At 36.8% G+C, this 26081-nt stretch overlaps 4 protein-coding genes across 4 annotated transcripts; 2 read left to right on the top strand and 2 right to left on the bottom strand.

Moving 5' to 3' along the window:
* Window positions 1–911: 911 nt before the first annotated feature.
* LOC127425642 (probable 39S ribosomal protein L24, mitochondrial) lies at window positions 912–3166 on the top strand. The gene is made up of 6 exons (XM_051671836.1): window positions 912–1048; window positions 1626–1828; window positions 1952–2047; window positions 2129–2232; window positions 2509–2639; window positions 2906–3166. The coding sequence occupies exons 2-6, from the start codon at window positions 1646–1648 to the stop codon at window positions 3040–3042; spliced, it is 651 nt and encodes a 216-aa protein (XP_051527796.1). The 5' UTR covers window positions 912–1048; window positions 1626–1645; the 3' UTR covers window positions 3043–3166.
* Window positions 3167–4102: 936 nt separating this feature from the next.
* Window positions 4103–8787, top strand: LOC127425622 (proline-rich protein PRCC-like). The gene is made up of 6 exons (XM_051671811.1): window positions 4103–4733; window positions 4818–4865; window positions 5932–6426; window positions 6531–6623; window positions 7149–7295; window positions 7388–8787. The coding sequence occupies exons 1-6, from the start codon at window positions 4485–4487 to the stop codon at window positions 7538–7540; spliced, it is 1185 nt and encodes a 394-aa protein (XP_051527771.1). The 5' UTR covers window positions 4103–4484; the 3' UTR covers window positions 7541–8787.
* Window positions 8788–8937: 150 nt separating this feature from the next.
* Window positions 8938–14252, bottom strand: LOC127425638 (39S ribosomal protein L9, mitochondrial-like). The gene is made up of 7 exons (XM_051671833.1): window positions 13973–14252; window positions 13713–13875; window positions 13479–13603; window positions 13345–13398; window positions 13079–13180; window positions 9508–9591; window positions 8938–9327 (listed from the first exon to the last, which is right to left on the bottom strand). Exons 1-7 carry the CDS (start codon window positions 14078–14080, stop codon window positions 9214–9216), a joined length of 750 nt encoding a protein of 249 aa, XP_051527793.1. The 5' UTR covers window positions 14081–14252; the 3' UTR covers window positions 8938–9213.
* A 910-nt stretch (window positions 14253–15162) lies between these two features.
* Window positions 15163–25642, bottom strand: LOC127425625 (LIX1-like protein). Its single transcript, XM_051671815.1, has 6 exons — window positions 25099–25642; window positions 21002–21165; window positions 20633–20773; window positions 20359–20454; window positions 20186–20263; window positions 15163–18211 (listed from the first exon to the last, which is right to left on the bottom strand). Exons 1-6 carry the CDS (start codon window positions 25439–25441, stop codon window positions 17957–17959), a joined length of 1077 nt encoding a protein of 358 aa, XP_051527775.1. The 5' UTR covers window positions 25442–25642; the 3' UTR covers window positions 15163–17956.
* Window positions 25643–26081: the final 439 nt, after the last annotated feature.

Raw genomic sequence — 26081 nt, 5'->3', positions numbered from 1 at the left:
GTTTTAGATAATAATATTCTACCTTTCAATGATAGATCTCTCATTAACCATGAATTTAATTTTTGTTTAATTTTCCCAATAATTGGTGTAAAATTCAAATTATTTCTCTCCTTCTGATCTTTACAGATCTTGATACCTAAATAATCTACCACCTCCTTCACTGGTATACCATGTATGTTATCAAGGTTACAAGTTCTCAAAGGAAACAAAACACATTTTTTGATGTTTAAAAATAAACCAGATACAGATGAGAAAGTATGAAGACAATCAATAGCTTTTTTTATTTCAATTTCATTTTGCAAAAAAAAGGGTAGTATCGTCCGCTAATTGGGAGCATTTTATTTCTTTCTTCAAAAGTGTAATACCGCAAAATTTATCTCTTTTAATATGTATGGCCAAGTCATGGGTTCAAATCCATCTAGGGGCAATGTGATCTGTGCTTGTTATGTTTTTTCTTTTGTTTTTGGCGATTTGCACTCTTTGTGCATATCACCACCTACTGGGCAGGAAAATATATATATATATATATATATATATATATATATATATATATATATATATATATATATATATATATATATATATATATATACTATATTTATATAATAAGGGAAATTGATTTTAGATTCTGTAGCATGTCACAATTCATTTCTATCTTTCTTTTATTTATTTATTTATTTAAATTGTATCTCTTTTTTGCAGTTTAGTCCTGTGGGGTGAACATTTATTTTCTAAAGTACAAATATTCCATGTAGTCTCTCATTTTATATGACATAATTATAAAACTGCATGGTTGTTTTTTTTTTTTTTTTTAAATAATAATAATAATTTTAGATGAATTGTAGCATGACACACCGCAGGACACAATGTCAAGGAAAGCTGCCAGTCAAGACTTTTATTTTGACATCAACGTAATTAATCTAAACAGGAAAAGGAAGCAGCGCATGTTGTGCACAAGTTTGACCCTTGAGGATGTGTAATTTAACATTACCACAAATTAATTCATTTTAGTTGTTTATATGTTCCTCTGATAGCAGCTGTAATTCAGGTACGTAGAATGAATATAGGAGATCTGTAAAAAACTTGATTATAATGCTGAGATTAAAGTCACAAGGCTTTTTAAAAAACGCGTCTGAAGCACTGAAGATGTACTAAATGAGAGTGGAGAATATATAACCTAAAATTACTTTTATACAGTTGTAACTCATAAAACCGTCGGCCTCTTTATGTGTACATTACAGAGATTTCTAAACAGAACGTGATTATGGTCGTTTATGGTCGTTTCCACACAAATGCTTTGTAAATAATAAGCTACATTCTGTTATTCCTGATTCAGACTAAATTGCAAAATCATGTTGGAACAGGTAATATTGTATTATCTTAAAAATCTTAGTTCTATTTTGTATCTTAAACTAGGGTGTAATATTGTTATGAATTTTTAAATAATTTTGCATTTATAATTTTTTTTTCTCTGGTATGTATTAATCTTTACAATAATTATCAAATTATTATTATTATTATTATTATTATTAAAAATAAAATATATATATATATATATATATATATATATATATATATTTTTTTTTTTTTGCAGTTTTAACAATAATATTTTCCCCCTGATTTAGGTGTCCACTGCAGCAAAACCATGAGACTCACAGCATTGCTTTCAATGGCTGCGAAAGCTGCTTTCCCCCATGATTATCGTTACGGAACAAACAGACCGTGGACTATAGCAGCCCGCCGGCTCAACCCACCTGGCAAAAAAAGAAGAAAGGTTTTTGTTGAACCTATTGCGAATGAAGACTGGCACGTTCTGAGAGGAGACACTGTAAGGGACTCTGTTTCTTAATCACTCAAAGGCGTTTAATATTAGTATTTATTTTTACATGCTATTTTTTATTATTTCTCAATCCCTGTTTATGTAACATACATTTGAAATGTATTCAACCAGGTGGAGATTCTGTCTGGTAAGGACAAAGGGAAGCAGGGCAAAGTAGCTCAGGTGTTCCGACGCCGAAACTGGGTCATACTCGAAGGCCTGAACACGGTAGGGAACTAAATCTGATTGTTTTATCTCAAGTTACTAAAAGGAGCCTTATTTAACTGTTTCAAACATGATGCTCTCCAGCATTACAGGTATGTGGGCAAGTCTGGAGATTACAGGGGTACTTACATCGCCAGTGAAGCCCCTCTACTGCTAAAGGATATTACACTTATCGACCCTACTGACAGGTGAGCATTAAAAGGATAGTTCACCCCCCAGACAATATCTCATTATTTACTGTTCTGTAAGTACATAATGAAGTAATGCACATCTGGGATGGCATGAGGGTGAGTAAATGATGAGAGAAGTTTCCTTTTTGGGTGAACTATCCTGCTAAAACAGTCTTCTGGAGCATCAGACATTAAATAGAGCAATCTAGAATCATATAGTACAATGCAATGTACAGCATAAAAAAGTGTTACACTTTGCTCTAAATGTATGTGTTTGCGTATAATGTGTTTTAGGAAGCCCACAGATATTGAGTGGCGGTTCACAGAGGAGGGTGAGAAGGTGCGTGTTTCTGTCAGGACCGGACGTATTATTCCCAAACCAGTCTACCAGAGAAGAGATGGCATCATTCCACAGCAGTGGAAAGGTGAGATTTGAGGAAGAAGTATGTGAGAGTTTTAATCCTAAAGAGTGATGGCTCATGAAGAGTATTTCATATTATTATTATTATTATTTTAATTATTATTGTTGCTATATTTAAAAAAGTAAAAAATAATAAAATAAATAATTTACCATTTATTGCTGACTTTTTTTTCATTTAGATGTTTATGTGTGACTCCGTAATGTAGAAATATTTATTTTTTTATCTTTATGCTCTGATTTGAGATGCTTTACCCTCTTTTTTTTTTACAGATGGACCTAAAGACACATCACCAGATGACACTCTTGAGAAAACATACACACCATCTTTGAAAACCCTTGAGGAAGAAGTTATGGAGAAAATGAACATTCAGGAACACAGGAGGCCCCGTAAAAGTTATTGGTACTAGGATACCACATAGACTGTGTATTATGTTCTTCAAAAGTTCTTCGATTTCAAAGAGTATTTATGATGTGAAAGGAGCAATGTGTGTGTTCTACACCTTTTGTCAATAAAACCAACCAAATGTTGTACTCAGTTTCCTTGCTTTGATCTTATTGTGAAATGTTTCCTAACCAGTCTAAACCTTTCTCAACAATAAATTATCCCTCTCTCTTTCTCTATAGTCTCATATTAATATATGATCCTAACGATACTAATTTAAGGCAAAAAAGCTTGTAAATAAATAAAGGTTATATTATGGGATAGAGGTTATTTTTCCCTACCACATATAAAAAAGATGATCTTTTTCACATGGAAGTTCTTCAAAGCAATTATATGTAGCTATATCCCTTTTTTGAACTGTTCCATTAAAGGGACAGTTCACCCAAAACTGAACGTTCTTTCATCATTTACTCACCCTCGTGCCATCCCAGATGTGTATGACTTTCTTCTGCTGACAAAGATTTTTAGAAGAATATCTCAGCTCTGGAGGTCATTTCAATGCAAGTGAATAGTGGCCAGACCTTTGAAGCTCCAAAAATCAAATAAATGAAGCATAAAAGTAATCACACGACTCCAGTGGATTAATATATTAACATTCTCCAAGTGAAAGTGGAGATTTATAGTGAGAAAAAAAAAAAAAAGAAAAGGCTTAAATATTGATCCGTTTCTCACCCACATTAACATCTCGCTTCTAAAGACATATTTAACTACTGGAGTCATGTGGATTACTTGTATGCTGCATTAATGTGGTTTTTGGAGCTTGAAAGGTCTGGTCACCATTCACTTGCATTGTATGGATCTACAGAGCTGAGATATTCTTCTAAAAATCTTAATTTGGGTTCTGCAGAAGAAAGTGAGTCATACACATCTAAAATGGCATGAAGGTGAGTAAATGATGAGAGAGTTTACATTTTTGGGTGAACTATCCCTTTAATGTCTCTCTTGGTCGCCTTCATTGATCACATTCTACTCCAGTCCAGTTGCTGTCAGTATTGCCTAATCCAGTATCAAACCGCACCGGAAGTTGAGGAAATCCTTCACAATGGGGGAAGATAAAATTGTTATGGATCTCAATAGCTGGAGAGAAACGATAGATCATCGTTAACAGTTATTTTATATGTCATTTGCTTAAGTTTCTTGCAAGGAGTTTCAATGCAAGCATTGATTCATCTGTAGTCGCGCAATGTTGATTTATCCGGATGAATTTGGCATTGATGTTGTGATCAGACCTTTATCAGACAATTCCGTGCAGTTCTAGAAATATTATTTGTCTGTTCAGTCTACTAGTGCATTTAAACCTGAAGCGCTGCTGGGGGATATGAGATTGATTTGAGCTGCATTAGTGAAAGTGATTCACTGATTCACTGATTCACTCTCTTATGAACTCGTCTGATCGGATCAGTGGAGATGTCTCTGGTAGCGTACGACAGCAGCGACGACAGTGATCGGGATGACGCGCCAGGTTCATCCGCTCGACCAGCGGTGAAGATCGGGGGACTCTTCGCATCTCTGCCCGCACCGAAAAGCTCGGATGTCCGAACAAGCACAGATCAGACTGCAGACTCTCAGCCTAAAAGAATGAATCTGGATCTTCCCAAACCCAAGAAGCGCACAGAGCCTGTTAAAATCACCGTCCCCAAAATAAGAGCAACAGATGTAAATTGTATTGGTTTATTAATATCAGTTAGAGGACTTGATAGTTTTATCAAAATGTTACTGATGTTGTTTTTCTGGTTTTAGTCTGATTCTGACGACGATGAGCCCGTGCGAAAGAAATCAGCTCCTGAGGTATGGATACCATTTTGTTTAGGTCTTTATAGGTTAATTTTACACGTTTATATTCTATTATAGGTTTATTGAAACTCAAACAGTCATAATTTGGTTTTACACGACCGTTTTCCACCTTTTCTCTGACCTTTAAAAAAATAAACAAACTGTTTTTACTACTGTACCTTTAAGATTTATGTATATAAATAGGGACTGAGTTTTAGGCGGTGAACATTAGAGTGTATATCTGTATTGATTTATAATGTAATGTTACTGGAATAGTTCCAGTAAATATCATTTACTCACCCTCATGCCATCCCAGATGTTTATGACTTTCTTTCTTCTGCTGAACATAAAGATTTTTAGAAGAATATCTCAGCTCTGTAGGTCCTTACAATGCAAGTCAACAGGGTCCAAAACTTTGAAGCTCCACAAAGCATATGAAGGCAGCATAAAAGTAATCCATACGACCAAGGGGTTTATTCCATGTCTTCTGATGCGATCCAATTGATTTTTGGTGAGAACAGATCAAAATATAACTCCTTTTTCACTGTACATTTAGGCACAATCATGATTTCAAGCTCGATTACACTTCCTAGTGCTTGACGTACGCACAGAGCATAGAGTATTCGCTTGCATTGTACGGACCTACAGAGCTGAGATATTCTTCTAAAAATCTTTGTGTTCTCTTGAAGAAAGAAAGTCATACACATCTGGGATAGCATGTGGGTGAGTAAATCATTTTTGGGTGAACTATCTCTTTAATGTATTCAGGTCTTTGACAACATAAATGCAGCATTTTCAAAATGAGCCGTTTTTGTGGCTTAGTTTAAAGAAATGGTATTTTTGGACTGGAGCAGCATGTTTTTATTTCATCAAACTCTTTTAATTTAAAAAGAGCAAGAAAAATCATTATTTCCCCATTATATATCCCCTTAAGGCATACATATTTGCCTGTCTTTCACATTTAAGCAGATCTGGGTAAAACCCCATAGAAATTTAGGCACAATGACACTAGTATCCATGTAGATGGTCAAGTTTAGCTCTCAACATTAGGTCCCACCATTTTTTCCATAATTTCTTCCAGGGCGGTGGCGGTCTGTCCTCTCTACTTCCCCAGCCTAAGAATCTGGTTGTGAAGGAAATCCAGCGGCCCCTAGTGCCCCACACCCTAACAAAACGCCCTGGATCAGGTCCGCCCAAGGGAACCGCAGCAAAGTCCCAGGCCCTCTCTGGAACCAGCCCATCCCCATCTGCCATCAAAGCTGCAGCCAAATCAGCAGCAATGCAGCTAGCCAGACAAATAGCAGCTGACGAAGACGGAAGTGATGATGAAGTTGCTCCAGAAAACTACTTCTCCCTTCCAGAAAGCTCATCACAATCTGTGATGTCACAAAACCCTGATTCTCAAGTGTATGTTCCTTCTCTGCACCCTCCGCCCAGTGTGGAGGATGCCCCATTGGACTTTGGTTCTCCTAACAAAGAAAGTTACACTAAGTCAGTTGGAGCCATGCAAGACTATCAGAGGGGAGAACATCAAGATCAATACCAGGAGAATCCACTGCCAGAGGCCTGTCCACAGGTAATAACACGTCACTCAAGTGTGTAAGTCTTGTGTAACTGTGTCATACACCAATATATTGCTTGTAATTTTAGCAGCTGATGTTTTATGCATATATTTCACAGGATTACTATGAGGAGGGTTACTATCAAGACCCTAATCCTTTAGATGTTGAGCCAGATGAATCAGGGTCCTCTTCAATGTTCAATGATGAAGCAGTAAGTTGTTTATGCATCAGTATTTCTGTTTCTCATACTAAGACGTTCACAGCAAAGGCGTTTTTGCATCCGTCTGCCTGGTTTTTCGATTGTTTTTCTATATAAACATGCACTTGTGCTTTAAACTTTTAAAACATGTCTCGAGACACCTACTTTTTGTTCGTGGTGTCTAGCTTTTTTAGCGCCAGAACGTGTTCGGCCTGATGGGCTCCCTGTGGTTCGAAATGTTCAAAATCCCTAATCCTATGTATTAAACTCGTCCCTCACCATTTGTGGTACAGATATAAATGATACTTAAATTCAGCTCTAAAGTAATTATTTGGCTACAAATGACTTGAGTGCAATCTCTATAAAATGTGTTTTTTAATCCTTATACAATAAGCACAAATGACTATAAAAGTCATGGAAATTCATCTGTCAAATAGTGTGGAAACCCTGTTTTCATCATTATCTGTACATTCATGTTAATGTTGACATTGTTATTAGAAACTGAGCCATGGCTGATCAGTGTTCATCTGTTTCTAGTTTCGGCGGCTGCAGGGGAAACAGAATCGGGGGCGAGAAGAGATCAAGTTCCTAGAGATCAAAGGAGATGATCAGCTGAGTGGCAACAAGCAGTGGATGACCAAGAACATGACAACAGAGATGGAGCCACGCAAGTCCTTCAGCAAGGTAAGCACAGGCAGTGCAAACAAAACACTCCAATTTAGACTGGTATCAGGAGAGAAATGCAGGAAAGAGTGACTCTTTCAAATCCTTTCCAGAAAAAAGGAGATCAGCCAACAGGTCAACAAAGACGCAAGCACCAAATCACATACCTGATTCATCAGGCCAAGGAACGTGAGCTGGAACTGAAGAACAACTGGGCAGACAACAAGCTGAGTAGACGACAAACACAAGCCAAGTACGGATTTTAGTCGACGTCACTCTGGATGTCGAGATAAATTTGGGCAGATTTTGTCTGAGACTGCAGTCAGTACAGAAATGTAGTATCTTGTCACCAGCTTTTTAGAGATGTTCGTGTTTGTATTATTTCAGAACGGAGCTAAGGTATGCAAAACTCTAATGGCTGCTATTACAGCAGGAAGATGACACCCAAAAGTCTACTAAATATGAACGTTGTCTTTCCATTGTTATGATGCACTCCAATTCATTTGTTACAAGGTTTTAGTTCTGTCGTAGATAGTCACATGTAACATAATAGTAGCCATTTAGGTTCAATCACATAATTTTTTTATGTTATTGGGGTTGCGTGTTTTACTACACCAGAACTTTTCTGGGAAGCCTTGTCTTCCACACTTTGGCAGGTAGAAAACATATATTGGACATAACAAAGGAAGTGGGAAAACTGAAATGGGGGAGGGGGAAATGTAAATCTTAAAAAGTGTGAGTAAATCTTCCAATCTTAGTCTCATACTTTTAAAGGAATTATTCACCCAAAAATAATTTACTTACCCTTATGCTGTCTAAACTCGGATGAGTTTTTTTCTTCTGCAGAAACAAAGGTATTTTAATGGAGATATGATGTCTGTTTGTCCATACAATGCAAGTCAATGGGGTCCAAACTTTCAAGTATAAAGGTAATCCATACGACTCCATTTGGTTTACTCACGAAAAACCAATCGCATCGCTTCGGAAGACATAGATTAAACCACTGGAGTCATATGGATTACCTTTGTGCTGCTTTTACATCCTGTTTGGAGCTTGAAAAATGTTGGACCCCATTGACTTGCATTGAATGGCAAAGACATAATATCTCCATCAAAATATCTTCATTTGTGTTCCACATAAGAAAGAAAATCGTGTTTAAGAGTAAATGAGAGACTTTTTTTATTTGAATGGCTTCTTTCTCAAAAACCTAATGTAGAACCTTGAAAAAAGTGTTTTATTGCATCTCAAGAAAAAAAGGAAAAAAAAAAAAAATATATATATATATATATAAAAAAATTGTGTTAGACTTTCATGTGTGAAAAGTTCTTACATCACGACCAGAAATCTGAGTAAAAAAACAAAAACACGTTTAAAAATATGTTCAACAATGAAAAACCTCAAATTAAAGGTAAAAACATTTGATTTAATGTTATTTATGTTTAAATGTTAATGCTTTTTTTCCGGTGTGAATTGAAAATTTGTAGACTGACATTGATTGCCTCAATATGAATATAGAAATTCTTGATATGCTTCTAATTTCTCTGCCAAAGTTGCTCATGTTAAAATATGTAATTTGGGACCTATTGTGTGGATATTCATGTTTCACAAAGAGCTAACAAAGTACTTATTGGGAATCTATCGGAAAACCAAGACAAAGTTGATCTGATGCGCATTATTTTTGCTATGAGATGCAAAACAGTTTATTAAAACCTTTTAAATTCACATTTTCATAATTTGACTAACTACACATTAGTACACTTTCCTAAGTTTAGAGTTTTGTCTTTGAATTTTCAGAAGCCAAGAGCAATAAGCTAAAAGAAAAGCAGACTTCATAGAAGGAATTGACAGGAAAAATGTTTTTTTTTTTTTTGTTGTACAAATTCCTTGGATATATTCCCAAAATTGTTTCTTTAAACACATCCTCTTTAACAAGGAAATGCTATTCTGAATCAGATTGCTGTGTGTCTTCCTGTTTCTTCATAAGCCAATGTTGGCTTGGACCCACAAATGGCACCACAGACATGGAAACTCTGACTGTGTCCACTCCATTTACCTGAGAGAGGAAATACTCTTCAGACAACAAGTTCAAACTAACAGAACAAATCAGGTCAACTAACTTCATATAAGAAATTTTGAGCTACATTATCATAAAGCTCTGTTGCTTACACAGTACACTTCTAGCTATATAGATTATAAGAATATCAATGCTTGCCTGTAAAGTCAACCAACTTACTGTGACATTACACCAGAACTCTCCTGGTCCTGTGATTGGTTCTTCTGGAAGAGTTAAGGCATGTGTAGGCACAACCACACCAAGCTGTGGACAGACAGACGGTAACTGTAACTACATAGATAAAGTTGGTCAAGACAAACTTTGATGTTGGCCTGACAAAGCCTTTTATGAAAGTTAAAAATAGTTTTAAAAGTTTGACAGTTATACAGACATGACAGTAAGACAAACAGAAAGCTTGCTAGCTACTTAATGTCACAGAAGAGTCAGTCAGGCTGTCAAATTAAAACTAGAAATTCGAATATAAGTTGAATTTAAAATAAATGCACATTCAAATGCTAAAATGAGCATTCGAATTTTGGATGTGTGTCAAGCACTGATAATGACTTACATTCTTGGGCTAAAAAAGGTGCAGGGCGACAAAACAATGCGGTTGTCTCGAGACAAGTTTTAAAAGTAAAATTTCCTTTAAAAAATAGACACAGCATCTAAAAAAATCTCCAGAGTCGTAGCTGGGTGCCGCCGACAGACGCCGAGTGGTGGAGGCGGTGTGCGTACTTTCATTGAAAACAGTTGTTTACAAAATCCAAAGCACGAGAACTCATGGAGTTGGAAGGGAATATTAAAAGTGCAGAGGCAGAGTTGAAGTGCCGAATATCATCTGATGGCCTCAGAGAATTGACCCGATTGAAATACAGATATAATACTATTTTGTCACGGAAAGTGGAGTTTTGGTTATCCAGGGCAAGACAGTCATTCTTTGAGTCGGGGGACAAAGCAGGAAAGCTTTTGGCTAGATATATAAAGCAGAGAGTCTTTTTTTCTACCATTCTGTCAGTGAAATCTGCTGGTGGTGAAATATTTACCTCAGCCATTGATATTAATAATGCTTTTAAAATGTTCTATCTTGATCTCTATAGTTCCACGTCTTCGTCTACTGATGAAGATATTAGAAACTTTGTGGAACCATTAGAACTCCCTAAATTGATGACTGAGCAAAAAAATTCTCTTGATTCCGAGATGAGGAGGAGCTTGACGAGGTAGTTAAGGCCCTGAATGCAGGCAAGGCTCTGGGGCCAGACGGCTTTGCCGCTAAACTTTTTTAGATCTCATGCTACAGAACTGGCTCCACTTTTGGTAGAAGTTTATATGGAATCATTAAAGAATGGAAAGCTACCGCCAACCATGACACAAGCCCAGATCAGCCTGATTCTTAAAAAGGACAAAGATCCAAGCGAGTATAAGAGTTACCATCCAATTTCCCTCATCCAGCTAGACATTAAAATATTGTCAAAAATTCTGGCTAATCGATTAATTTATGACATCTCTTATAGATAGATCAGGTGGGGTTTATTCGGCGCCGCAGCTCTTCTGATAACATTAGGCGTTTCATTAATGCCATGTGGTCAGTGGCGAATGATCAGACTCCGGTCGCTGCCATCTCACTTGATGCCGAAAAGGCATTTGATATGGTAGAATGGGATCTTTTTAAGATTTTGGAAATGTACAGGTTTGGGAGTATGTATATTGGATGGATTAAGTTGCTTTATAGACAACCTATAGCGGCGGTATAAACAAATGGATTAATTTCAGATTATTTTACTCTGGATAGGGGCACCCGGCAGGTTTGCCCTCTTTCCCCCTTATTGTTCTGTCTGGCCCTGGAACCATTAGCAGCTGCGATAAGAAGGGAAGATGATTTTCCAGGGGTGGTGGTGGGAGGTATGGCGCATAAGCTTTTGCTTTACGCAGATGATATTTTATTATTCTCCTCTGACCCTACTAGATCTATGCCTTGCCTCCACAAAATTATGAATTCCTTTTCTAATTTCTCGGGATACAGATCAATTGGTCTAAATCCGAAGCTTTGGCTCTGACAGAGTACTGCCCGATAACGGCTTTCCAGCCGAGCACCTTCCAGTGGCCCAAACAGAGAATTAAGTATTTGGGTATTGTATTCCCAGCAAATTTGTCCGATTTAGTTATAGTTAATTTAGACCCTCTAATAAAAAGGTTTTTCATTTGGAATGGTAAACGTCCCAGATTACATTTCAATAAGTTACATAGGCCGATTGACAAAGGTGGGCTAGGCCTACCCAAAAGTTTAGTTTTATTATTATGCGTTTGGTCTCAGACATTTGGCTCATTGGTTGCTTCCACCTGAGAGAGCCCCTCCCTGGTTTTGTATTGAACAGGAAGTTCTTGCCCCTATTTTGCCATTGCAAAGCCTTTCTATCAATCTAACCGGAGAAGTTACACCCCGTTATCTCGCATTTGCACTCGGTATGGACAAAAGTGTCCAGAGTGTTTAATTCGGATATTTATCTAAATGTTGCCTCGAGCTTATGGCTGAACCCCAAATTACGTATTAATAAGTCCCCTTTCTGTTGGTCAGAGTGGATTGTGAGGGGGGTTACTACACTCGGTGACCTATATGAGAATAGTGTGTTGAGATCCTTTGAAAATTTGGTTCAACATTTTGGGATTCCCAGATCTCAGTTTTTTAGGTATCTACAGCTGCGCCACTTGCTCTATACTATTTTTGGGAATAGCATACACCCCCTAAAGCGGCAGATACTATGAGAGTGGTGCTTACTGCTTTTGGAAAAGGTCATGAGGCATCAGTGCATTACTCCCTGCTAATTCAGAGTCTGGGGGACGGAGTCTCATCAACTCTCAAGCGATTATGGGAGAAAGATTTTAACTTGGTATTGGAGGAGGGAGTGTGGGCTAGGATTCTAAAAAACATCAAGTCTGCATCTAGAGACTCAAAGGTGCACCTTATGCAATTCAAGATTTTACATCGGTTCTATTGGACCCCCTCTAGATTGTATAGGCTTGGTCTTAAAGATACACCCACCTGCTGGTGATGCCATTCAGAAGATGGAGACACAACCCATGTCTTTTGGGGGTGTGTTGAGATCCAGGAGTTTTGGTTAAAGGTTCAGAGTTTGGTGTGCGATATATTGGGCACTTGGGTATCATTTTGCCCCAGACTCTGTATTTTGGGCGATGGGGCGGTCATCGATATTGAAAGTAGATACATAAAGAGTTGGGTCTTAACCAGTGTCATGATCGCTAGGCAGATAATGTTAAGGGGCTGGAGCACCCTCTTTTCAGGAGTGGTGCTCGGAGATGGGAAGGGTGGCAGCCTTTGAAGAGGGGTCATTTAGAAGAATGGGGAAGTATAGCTTGTTCGTGGAGAAATGGGTGGGTATATGTCATTTATGGATGTGTGATTATTATTATTATTATATTTTTTATTTGTTTATTTATTTATTTTGTGTGTGTCAATATCATTTACGACTACTGGGATGTTGTTGGGGCCAGGGTGGGATTGGGAGGGGGAAGGGTAATAGTGGGGGTTAATGTTGATTCTGTGTATATATGTTTTGTTTTTCTATGTTCATTTATGTGAATCAATAAAAAATTGTTAATCTGAAAACAGTTGTCTAGAATTTTAGAACGTGCCATGTCACCACGTGCCACTTTTATACTTTTAATATTCTAATGAGACAATTTGTGTTCACCAATAGATATAACAATGAACCTTTTTTTCTCTCTAGTGTCTTACCCGTCTAACAAACTGTCTGCAAACAATTTCTTTTGTGAGTGAGTACTGAATGGAAGTGTGCATGGCAACTTCAAGCTGTGTCTTCTTCAGGAATTCAACGGTCTACAAAAGAAAACAGAGACAAAATGAAGACTAACAGTGCTGCCACCAATATCACTCATATTTAATATGAAACCAGCAATTTTGCACTTAAACACATGATTGGATAATTGGCTTGGCTAGATGTTTTAATGTTTGCATAATTTAAAACACACAAGTAAACTCACTAGCTGTCCTGTGCGTGTCTGCACTCTATCCTCCGGTCTTCCTTCACGCAGTAGCTGCAGGAAAAACAAAGTAACAGTTTTATAATGGAATGTGGCATTCTAAATGCATTGGTTTTCACGTAGAGATAACTAACCCTTCTTTCCTCTGCAAACATATCTTTGTTTTCTTGTGAGGGGTATACAGCCAGGCCTTGGGGTAGTAAACTGTTGCGGCCCACTGATTTCCTCACAGAAACTGTGTCTCCTCGTCCACCAAGCTCTGTAAAACAAAATCAACTTCAAGCAACCAAGTTTGAGAACTTTGGAACCAAATCTTTATAACACAAACTAGGTTTACCATGGTAACGGGTTGTAAAGAAAGTACTCACTGGGCACTGTCTGAGTGAGGATGAGCTCCATTTTTTCTTGGGTATTATTGTGTTTTGTATCTTCAACCAAGCGGTACACCTTATGTCGTCGTGGATGGAGTCTGGGTGGCTTTCCCTCCTTTGACAAAGGAACCTTCCACCAGCGCTCCACAATAACTGTATTCTGAGATATAAAGACAAAATCAGATGTAACGACAGTAAATTGCCCGTGGAATATAGCGTTATTATTAATTCATTATCAAAGATAAGCAATTGTTTACCTTGCATGCTGTTTGTGACAGATTCTGTATCCGATTCAAAGACGATTGTAGATTTGAAAGATTCCAGCAGCCTTGAAGGACAAACCTCGACGAAACTGCGGCCAACATGATTAATAAAGGACCTTAAGACTGAATGTCAACGATTTATTTATTGGAAACTAAGACCATAGCTACAACCCGTAGCGTAGCATAACATAAATACTCAGTAATCATTCATAACTATTCTAAACTGTCATTGCATTCTAAAACACATGAACTGCGCCGTGATGACGAAGGACCCTAAGTAGCCTTGCTTAGGAAGTCATTTATTTCGCCTGACGAAAAGAAAAGTGTTAGCATCGCTGAGTACTACTTTTGCTACCTCTGTAATATCGATAAATTGTATAATGTTGATGTTTACTGAATTAAAAAAAGTCTCATTCATTTAAAATTTTAATATCACTCCTGTTGTAAATTATTTGGGTTAAAAATGAATAGTGCTATATTAATCATATTTTTGTTGAATTGTTGAGCTAATTTGCTTTGTTAGAAGGCTAAACAGCACCCTAGCTTATTAGCAAGGTTGGTTTTGCAAATGATATGTTATAAAGAAAAAGAAAAATCCGTTAAAGGGACAGTTCACCCAAAAATGAAATTCTGTCAACATTTACTCACCCTCATGTTATTCCAAACCTGTATGACTTTCTTCTGCGGAACACAAAAGATATTTTGTGACTGTTATTGTCCATACAATGAAAGTCAATGGAGTCCAAAACAACACTGGACCCATTAACTTTCACTGACTGGAGAAAAATATCTTCTTTTGTGTTCCACAGAAGAGTGAAATGCATACAGGTTTGGAGCAACATGAAATGAGTGTGGGTAAATTATAATAGAATTTTCATTTTTGGGTGAACTACCCCCTTTAAGGGGTATATAATAGGAAAATACAGTTACTTTGTATTATTAAGGAGCTCTGATTATTTTGAAATTGAATAATTAAATAATTTGAACAAACCAATGGTTAAATGCACCCTGTTATTTTATAATATTCTATGACAACAGAATTTATTAATTTATCATTCATATCTTTATTTTCTTATCTCAATGGACCACCAGTTCTGTTTTCCACACCTGAGAATCAGGTAACTTTACAAGTGCCCCCTCAAAAGTCTCCATTTAAGATTACAAAAAAATTGCACTACAAAATGTGTATGAAATGCTCTTTATTGATTTGTAAAGAATATAAATCAACAAAAAAATTACATTGGTTATGCATCAAAATATTATAAAACATGTCAAATGGCAGTTAAACTTCATACAAAACCAATAGAGAATGTATAAAATGTTTCACATGCACTGATTAAATTTCACTACCTTAAGCATTAATTGAAAAATAATTTTGGTAAACAAAAGTGTAAAGGAAAAAAAAACAGCAGGGGAAAGGCCATACAAATTTTATAAAATTGTACAATCTGCAATAACAACATGTTTTATGCATTGTATTATGCTATGTATATGCAATTTGGTAACCCTTTGCAATAAGGTTCCATTTGTTAACATTAGTTAACATGGATTAACAGTGAACAATATTTTTACAGCATTTATTAAACTTGGGTAACGTTAATTTCAACATATACTGTAATAACACATTTTTAAAATCAAAAGTTGTATTTGTTAGAATTAGTTAATGCACTATGAACTAACAATGAACAATTGTATTTTTATGAACTAACATTAACAAAGATTCATATATACTGTAAAAAAAAAATATATATATATTGTTCCTTGTTAGTTAATGATACCTAATGCATTAATTAATGGTAACGAATGAAACCATATTGTAAAGGTTACTGTAAATTTAGATTGTCAGTACACTTATGGGAATATGATGGAATAATCAAACATTTAAAGTACCAAGTTACTATCATAAATACAAACAACAGGGGGGTTTTGCAAGGTATTGAATTTTTTTACATTAAGGATGTATTCACAAAGCAGTTATTTTCATAAACATGACACAATTTATGAGATAATTTCTTTGAAATATCATAGTAACTCCAAATACTACTATTAGTAGCAATTTCCTGTTTTTCCCAAAATTTATCATTGTGATATCAAAAAATTCAAATGGTCCCAAATGAATAAACAATTTGCAGTGATCCAGTACAATCGCCAACAAAGTAGGCCTATTGTGAAAGTCTTTATAGAGGGGTAAAGAGGTGAGGTGAATATTTCATATGTCATACTTGACAAAATGAATGCGCCTAAATGTTCTCAACAAAAATCTGTGAATGCATAGTTTAGTGAAATTAACATCCTTATTTCTCGAGTGGTATAATAACTAGTCTATAAACTCACCATCTGTCTTGAGCTGTTCTCAAAGCTACTCTGTAACTTTAACTATTAAACCAGCTAGCAGTAAGCAGTGTCTGATAATGTTTCACACCACGCACATCCTACACTGATCTTCATTACATTTCTTATTGAAACAGAAAAGACATTGAGATGTGTTTGCGTGAAGATTCAGCAGCTTCCCATTTAAGCAACAACAGATTTCAAAAGATTTGGTGAGAATAAAAGTAGGAAAAGCAAACAGGATGGACATATCAAAGTCAGTTTAAGCAGAATTTTCCGATGTAAACACTTTAATTTCAAAAACGTTTTTGAAAGCCACTTGGCAATTTCACTGGTGAAAGTTTTGTAGTTCAGCTACATGCTTGAAATGATCAACACAACACTGACAGTCCTGCTTCTCGGTAGCAGTATTGAATTTACATTGTTACTTCACTCATTAACTTGTAAAATTATGATGATGAAATATTGATGAAAGATTATGTTATCATTTCAAGTTATCATTTCAAAATCATAATACAGAGGACCTTGGGATTTTGCAACAAAGCTTCTATAAAATGGCATATCTGCTTTTACTTCCTGTGTTATTCTGAGAGAAGCATCTCAATCCAAACCATTTTCCATGCACAAATCTGCATATGGGTATACGTGGTAATAAGTGTTCACAAATGCATATAAAAAAGCTTTCAGAAAGGAGGTAGAAAATAAATGTTGCCCAGAAATGAGCATGACTGCTCTACAATCACAACAATAACAGAAGGCAAACTAATAACGGGACAACTCTGAAAATAGTGCATTGTGTGGAGTTTGAATATTACACAGCTTCTGTTAATAGGTTGAAGAAAATGGTCAGTGTGAAAGGTGCTATGACAGTCTGAGAAAACCTTACCCTCATAGCGTTGTCGCTTCCAAAGCAAAGATCTACGCCAAGGTTTTTGGCTTTCATGGCAATAACTACAAGACTGGTTAACTTAAAGGTAATAAATATGATTGTGTTTACATAAACATTATGCGCTTAAAAGCAACGTTTGTATATGCACCTAAAGCGCATATGTGTCAAAAAAATGACTAAGCCTAGTTTGTGAATATAACTGCAGAATATTTGAATTAACTAGTCCAATGTGACCACACATCTGTATCTCATAAGATAAGCGAATGGGCAGCGCTTTGGTGTTTAGCTAAAAAAAGCAGCGCCCATGCATTACAGAATTCAAGAGAACTACAATGCAAATATTTTCAAGAAGGCCTCATACAAAACTGATTCTCCAACTCAGACACAGTAGCTCCATGTGCCAGTACAGTCAATCTATGACGATAATACTGGAGGATAATACTGATATAGTAATAATGCAGCAAAATAGCGCTTGATTCAGTTTCAAGTTTAAAATGCGTTATTTGTACAGATCTTAAAAAAAAAAAAAAAGCTTCACAAAGATTTTTCAAATGTTCATTCTCCACTGACAGAAATGGATGATTAGATGAAATTGTTTTGGCAATGGAATTATTCACAATGCTGAATCTTTGACTCCTTCTCACACAAAAACACACACACATTTAAAAAGGCTGTTTTGAGATTTGGAGTGCTATCTTAGACTTCTCTGTTGGCTGGTCTGTCACAATCATATGCCATGTTGGATGTTCTTCATGTTCTCAGCATGTGCAGGGCAGAGTTGTAGTGTTTGACCCACCTAGCTGCCCCACCGCCATCAGCAGAATGTCCTTCTTTTCCTTATAAAACCGAAGCTCTCGTCCAGCCAGACGGGCCTCTTCCAGTTCGCGTTCCGTAGCGGCAAGCTCCCGATTGATGGTACCAGATAACGCGTGTTCTCGGTTGACCCAGTCAGCGGCCATTTGTGTTCGCATGTCATCATCGAGAGCACGGTGAGAATAATGAGCAAGCACTTCCTGTGTCAAATAAATACATAAATGTATAAATAAATAAATCAAGCTAAAAGAGATTTATCAGACAAATACTGTAGACATGTTGTTGAAAGTTAAACATAGGACATATCAATGGATAAAAAATATTTACAAGGAGATTATTAACATAAATATATTTAAATTATCGGGCACACAGCACTTTATTAACTAGATATACTGTAAACTTTATAATAAGGTTGTATTTGTTAACATGACGTGAACTACAATAGTTAAAGGGATAGTTCACCCAAAAAAGAAAATTCTCTCATCATTTACTCCCCCTCATGCCACCCCAGATGTGTATGACTTTCCTTCTTCTGTAGAATACAAACAAAGATTTTTAGAAGAATATCTCTGCTCTGTAGGTCCATACAATGCAAGTAAATGGTGACCAGACTTTGAAACTCCAAAAAGCATATAAAGGCAGCATAAAAGTAATTCATATGATTCCAGTGGTTTAATCCATGTCTTCAGAAGCAATATCATAAGTGTGGGTGTCACTATTTAAGTCCTTTTTCACTAAATCTCTGAAAGTGAAAATTTATAGTGAAAAAGGACTTAAATGTTAATCTGTTTCTCACCCATCATATCACTTCTGAAGACATAGATTAAAACACTGGAATATTATGTATTACTTTTATGCTACCTTTATGTGATTTTTGGTTTCAAAGGTTTCAAAGGTCTGGCCAACATTCACTTGCATTTTAAGGACCTAAAAATCATTTGTGTTGCGCAGAAGATAGAAAGTCATACATTTCTGGGATGGCATGAGGGTGAATAAACGATGAGAGAATTTTCATTTTTGGGTGAACTAACCCTTTAACATGAACTAACAATGAACCATACTTTAACCACAATTATTAATCTTGGCTAATGTAAATTTCTCTATATACTAAATAATACATTTTTTTAATTAACCATTATAAACACAATGCTACACGAACAAATATGTAATAATACTAACAATTATGATTTTGTAAATTAACATTAACCAGGATAAATAAATGCTGTAAAAAACATTTTCATTGTTAGTTCATGATGCCTAATGCATTTACTAATGTAAAAAAATAGAACTTTATTTAGTCAAAGCTGAAGTATGTATTTTTTGCGACACTAGCGCCATCGAACGGAACTGCAAAAATAAACAATTATTTTCAAAACAGCCTTCTGAACATGCCCCTCATCTTCTGTTGTTCAAAAGTTAAATAGTCCCGCCCCCAACTCACGGCATTGGTTGAGTTAACATGGGTCTAAGCAGGTCACTCAAAACAAACACAGGAAGACACAATGTTTACAGTTTACAAGAAAATTAACCAATGAATGGCTTACTTATAGCTGTCTCTGCATAAAGTATTTTAACACTGAAAAAGTTACATACTTCAGCTTTAAAGATTACTCAATTCAATTTGATGGAATTATGTTATGAAATGAAAATGCATCAATCTTAAAACAACAACAACAACAACAACAACAAAAAAAATTGAGTCTTTAATGATAGTGAAGGTTTTTTCCTCCAAAACTGTCATAATTTAGTTTTTCATAAACATTTTTCCAGTCTTATCCTTGAAACGGGCCTTTAATTCTGTCAGGAACAGCACAAGATTTGGTGGACTTTACACCTTTTACACATTTAGCAGTTTATAGAAATAATATCTATCCTATTTCCTCATTACCCCACCATGATTGGCCGAGCCAAGTGCCTGAACATCAAATAAGTGTCATTGACATAAATATGGGTGGTCATGTTGCAAAAGTTTGGAATAAGCCCTTTTTTGCCAATTCGTTTCAAGTGGTCTTTATGGACCAGTGAGGAGGTTTTGAGTACTGAGAGTTACAATGCGTTGTCATAGTACATCTAGCTTTTTTTATTCCAAAAGATCAAAAATTTGAAATGGAAATTTGAAACTGATGATGATATAATCCCTTTAAGTACAACTGAAATTAGAATACTTCTTTCACCTGACGGGAGCACTGTCTTTCTCTCATGGCTTTGAGACTTCCATTCCAGTGGAGCAGCTGGAAAACCGTCATCAGTTCCTAAGAAAATGTTTTAAAATGTAGATATTAAAAGCAGTTTTACATTTGCTCACAACCTTTGTCTCAGGAAGTATTCTGATCATGATCTCTCTTACCTGGAACTCTAGCATAGATTTCCCCTTGTTTGACTCTAACATAAACCGAAATGCACCAATGCCTGTACTGGGGTTATCAGCTTCTTCTCGGTTTCCCTGTTAATAAAGTAAATAAAGAGGAGTTAAGGTAAATGGTTTTTAAACTAAATGTAAAACAATTTTAAAAGCTACCAGCTATTTATTTGTCGGGTCAAATATTTACATGTTTTACAAAACAAATTGTTATTTGAATTCTGTCTGTTTATAAATAATACCTCATGCTCTGTAAACTTACATTAAAGGAAGCTAGAGCCTCACACACACTCTTCTCGATGAATTCATCTGTGATGCGGCGAGATGGATGTTCATTGAAAACAGAATTCATTAGCGCAATTTTGGCTGCGCTCCGTCTTGCTTCAGCTTTGGTTGGGCAGAACTGAGAAGATCAAAGAGGGTTTTTTTAACCACACTATAATACGATCCTGAAGATACTCTTAGAATTCATTTAGACCACTTCCAAGAGATCCCCAAGAGAAATCATTTCAAAAAAAGATTATTTAGAAACAGATGGCAACTTAAGACAACTATTTATTTCTTGAAGATCTGAGAATCCTGAAATGAGAATCATGGGAACTGTAAAGGGAATGTTGCATGAGGTGCTTGCCTGAAAACTCCCGAAGCAACTTCCCCCAGGAAGACTGACATAGCAGACGTATGGGGGGTTATTGGATGGGACCATCTCATACACCACCAGAGCTCCATTCCTCAGATCTGCACCCCGTGACTGCTTCATCTGCCAGAATTCCTGTAAGGCCTCCACCACATTCACTGTGAAATTTAAACACATCATATCAGAATTCATAACAACATGGTATAACAAATGTTCATGTTATTAAAGTAGTCTATATCTACTCTAATATATCAAGTTTGGAGGATTTCAGCAAAACAAGCTAAAAAGCTGAAGTATGTAATTTCTGTGACACTAGTGCCACCGAATGGAATGGCAAAAATAATGTTTTGAAAACAGTTCCGTTGATCAAACAAATTGATAGTCCCGCTCCTTAAGCGGTCTAAGCAGATCTTTCAAAACAAACACAGGAATTTTCATAGCGCCACAGTGACACAGTGTTTACTGTTTTTGAGAAAATGTACCTACAAATGGCTTACTTATAGTTATCTCTGCATATTAAGCTGAGATTGAAGAAAGTATTTTAACACAGAAAAAGATACATACTTCAGCTTTAAATCACCTTTCACTATGACTATCTTGGTAGTATACAATGAATTTAATGGCTGATATAAAGGAAGTGTATGACTGTGGAATTGATTGCTTAGTTACTAGTTCCTAACAAGATACAAGGGTGATATATTTGGGTAGAAGTAATTTGAAATTTTTTATAGCTAGATATAACACTCACGCACAGGTGTAAAGCTGGGCTACATGACTGTGTTACATTCAGATGGTCTGTGGTGTCTAGTAAGTAGATTAAAACACGTAACCCGCCTCTGTAGGACTCTGGCTACAGAATGTATCCGACAATAATCCCTTAAGTGTAATTAGGTCAGCATGTCAGCAGGGCACAATCTGCTACATTTAGCCAATAATGCCCAAAAAGCTGTCTAGGTAGGCAATTCAAGGATTGCTCTCATGAAGAACATGTCCAGTTCATATTTTAGACCCAAAGTCAAAACATGAAATGATAATTTGCATTAAGAAATTTTATGACCACTGAGTTTGTTTGTAATTAAGCATCCCCAATATTAATCAATAATGATACTTTAATAATAATACAGTAATACTGCATCTGTGTGGAAAGGTCTAAAGAGCATCACCAAGTACAAGACATCTCCCCCCTCGCTCTGTAGAGAGTCAACTAATGGCTGATTGACTGAATGTGTTTTACTGCAGGTTTGAAAAGCCCAGTCTCACACTTCTCCCCCTGCTCTGATCTTTACTTCACACACACACCAACACCTCCTGGAACCCCCCTCCTGCTACTCAATCTGCACTTATGATCTGTGAGGAGGATGTGTGCCGGGTCTTTCGGAAACAAAAGACTAGGAAAACATCAGGACCAGACGGTGTTTCACCTGCCTGTCTGAAATCCTGCACTGACCAACTGGCCCCCATCTTCACACAGATCTTCAATAGATCACTGGAGCAGTGTCAAGTTCCCTGCTGCTTCAAATGCTCCACCATCATTCCGGTCCCCAAAAACCCCCAAATCACAGGACTTAATGACTACAGACCTGTCGCTCTCACGTCTGTGGTCATGAAGTCATTTGAGAGACTGGTTTTGGCCTACCTGAAGGACATCACTGGACCCCTGCTTGACCCCCTTCAGTTTGCTTAGCGAGCAAACAGATCTGTGGATGATGCTGTCAACATGGGACTGCATTATATCCTGCAACACCTCGACAGACCTGGGACTTATGCAAGGATCCTATTTGTGGACTTCAGTTCAGCCTTCAATACCATCATGCCTGATCTTCTCTCAACCAAACTGACCCAGCTCTCCGTGCCCACCCCAATCATTCGATGGACCACCAGCTTTCTGACAGATAGGCAGCAGCTAGTGAGACTGGGGAAACTCACATCTGGGACCCTCACTATTAGCACTGGTGCTCCTCAGGGATACGTTCTCTCTCCACTGCTCTTCTCCCTGTACATGAATGACTGCACTGCAAAAGACCCCACTGTCAAGCTCCTGAAGTTTGCAGATGACACCACGGTCATCGGCCTCATCCATGACGGTGACGAGTCTGCATACAGATGGGAGGTTGATCAGCTGGCTGCCTGGTCACAACAACCTTGAGCTGAACATGCTCAAAACAGTGGAGATTATAGTGGACTTCAGGAGAACCCCCCCCCCCCCCCCCCCCCACCACCACCACCATACTGAACAGCACTGTGGCAGCAGTGGAGTAATTCAGGTTCCTGGGCTCTACCATCTCACAGGACCTGAAGTGAGACACCCACATAGACTCCATTGTGAAGAAGGCTCAGCAGAGGTTGTACTTCCTTCGCCAGCTGAGGAAGTTCAACCTGCCTCAGGAGCTGCTGACACGGTTCTACTTGGCCATCAATGAGTCTGTCCTGTGTACATTTATAACTGTCTGGTTTGGTTCAGCCACCAAATCAGACAGAAGGAAACTACAACGGACAGTCGGGACTGCTGAGAGGATTATTGGTGCCCCCCTGCCCAAACTCCAAGACCTGTATGTCTCCAGAGTGAGGAAACGAGCAGGTAGAATCACTCTGGACCCCACACACCCTGCCCACACCCTCTTTGAACTGTTGCCGTCTGGCCAGCACTACAGAGTACTGAGCGCCAGGACATTCAGGCACAAGAACAGTTTCTACCCTCAGGCCATTTTCCACATGAACAATTAAACTGCCTCAGGACTCCCATAGTGCAATAATGTAAATACATATCTCATGTACATTTGTAAATCCACATATTTAATTCAATAACTGTGCATACCCCTACCTTGCACATACTGTACATTACCACTTGCACATGTACATACGTCATTCTGTTATATGTCCTGTTATTTGTATGTCTATTTATACTCTTACCTTGTTTTATATTCTGTCTCACTGTAATGTTCTGTGATCTTGTTTCTCATATCACCAAAAAAAAATTCCTTGTGTACGTGAGAACACTTGGCATTAAAGCTCATTCTGATTCTGATCCTGTAATGATAATTGTTCTGTCCAGACACATTATTATTGTATTTTTTAAAATCAGAATAAACTAAAGGCAGCACAGCAGACACTACCATGATGTATATAAATACTTTCCATTTAAATAATATAGGCTTAAATGCATTGAGGCTGCTTAACATTCCTTTCTTGATGTTTTTACATGAAATAACTTGAATATGCTCTCATAATACAGAAAATAAAAAATAATGAAATAATGGTAGCACTTTATGATATGTTTACATTTGTAAACATTAATAAATGCATTGGGTATCATTAACTAACAATGAACAATATATTCCTTTACATTATTTATTCATCTTTGTTAATGTTTGTTAATAAAAATATAATTGTTCATTGTTAGTTCATAATGCATTAATGTTAACATATACAACTTTTAATTTTTAAAAATGTTTTACTATATGTCGAAATAAACATTTACCCAGATTAATAAATGCTGTAAATGTATTGTTCATATTCAGTTCATGTTAACTATTGTTGTTAACTAATGTTAACAAATGGAACCTTATTTTAAAGTGTTACAAGTTTGCATTAAGAAAAATAAAGTAAACTTAGAACTATTATGATTATTATTTATTTATTCGGATTGTGACATTATTTACATGACATTTAAGCATATTTTCTCACCAAAGTTAAATTTATGTAATGCGTTCCTGATGCATCATATTTGAGTTTAAGATTCTCTTTATTCTCAATGATAATACAGTAATAAGTGTCATGTCCAGACAAAATTATTTTGTTTTAGAATCAGCAAGGCAGCACAGCAGATACTACAATTAATATTTGCATGACAAGAATGAGAATAGGGGATGGGATAATAATTATGAAAATAATGTCACAATGCAAAAATCGTAATGGTCTTGAAATAGGCTTCATTGTATTTATGCACAAATATAATTTTGACACAGCCAGAGCCTTATATTTTTTTGGACACTTAGCCTACTTAAAATGCATCCTTTCTGGATGTGTTACATGAAATAACTCAAGCATATGTTCTGATTATACAAAACATCTTCATGTTTCACTCCACATACCCCTGCCGTATCCTTGCGTGTGTTTCGCAAAGCTGCGGACCACCGCGTCCACCGCCTCTCGCAGCACTGCCGGATTTGTGGGATTGGACAGACCCAGACCCGCCGCCGTCGCCATGTCCACCGAACCGAACCCCGTGCTGCCCATGAAACCGGACCCGAGGCTGTGGAGCTGCAGGGGCGGAGGTGGTGGCGGCGGCCCCGGGGAGGAAGACACCGAGATATGGGAAGTCTGCGCCGAAGAAAGCGTACCGGTTACACCGGGCCGCAGGGATCGGAGAGTCCCGGTCGCGCTCGCTCCGTATCCGATACCGGGCTGTAAGCGCTGATGGCGGAGTGACTCCATTGTCTCGAAAAGTGATGCGAAAGAAAACAACGCAAATAAAAAGACTAGTGAAAACAATCGCAAAGGCGACTAAACATGCATAAGACACTCGTATAAAGTGTTTCTCGAAGGTATAAGCTCTATTAGGCTGATTAGTCAAAATATTGTTTACTGTTTGGGGTGTAAAACTAAACCATAAAGAGGAAAAAAAAGAGCAGCATATCCTTGTGTTTGACCAATGTATGGATTCATACTGTGTGACGTGTCACCCTTGGCCAGCCCTTCCCAAATGAACAAATCTAATAAATAAATAAATAATCGGCTAATTTATTGCTATTAATAATAATAATACCTATAACAATTATAAAAAATATTATAAAAACAATCATAAAATATTGTACATATTATAATTATAATAAAACGTGCACAAATCTCTGGAATCAAATATATATTAACAATACCGTTTTCAAATGTTTTTTATATATGTTTATGTACATTTGTGTAAATAAATTACTTTTGAGATAGCTTGAATAAAAGATGCAAAATTAAGAAAAAAATAGAGTAACTGGAAGCAGCTACTACACGTGGTTGATTGTTAAAGATATCAATGCTTGAGAAAAATAGCTTTGAGAATGCTTATATACTGTGATTTATATAAAGA

The sequence above is a fragment of the Myxocyprinus asiaticus genome, chromosome 34 (genome assembly GCF_019703515.2).
Source record: "Myxocyprinus asiaticus isolate MX2 ecotype Aquarium Trade chromosome 34, UBuf_Myxa_2, whole genome shotgun sequence".
In the NCBI taxonomy this organism is placed as follows: Eukaryota; Metazoa; Chordata; class Actinopteri; order Cypriniformes; family Catostomidae; genus Myxocyprinus; species Myxocyprinus asiaticus.
The sequence above is the reverse complement of the archived record's forward strand: the minus strand, read 5'-3'. Positions and strand labels throughout refer to the sequence as shown.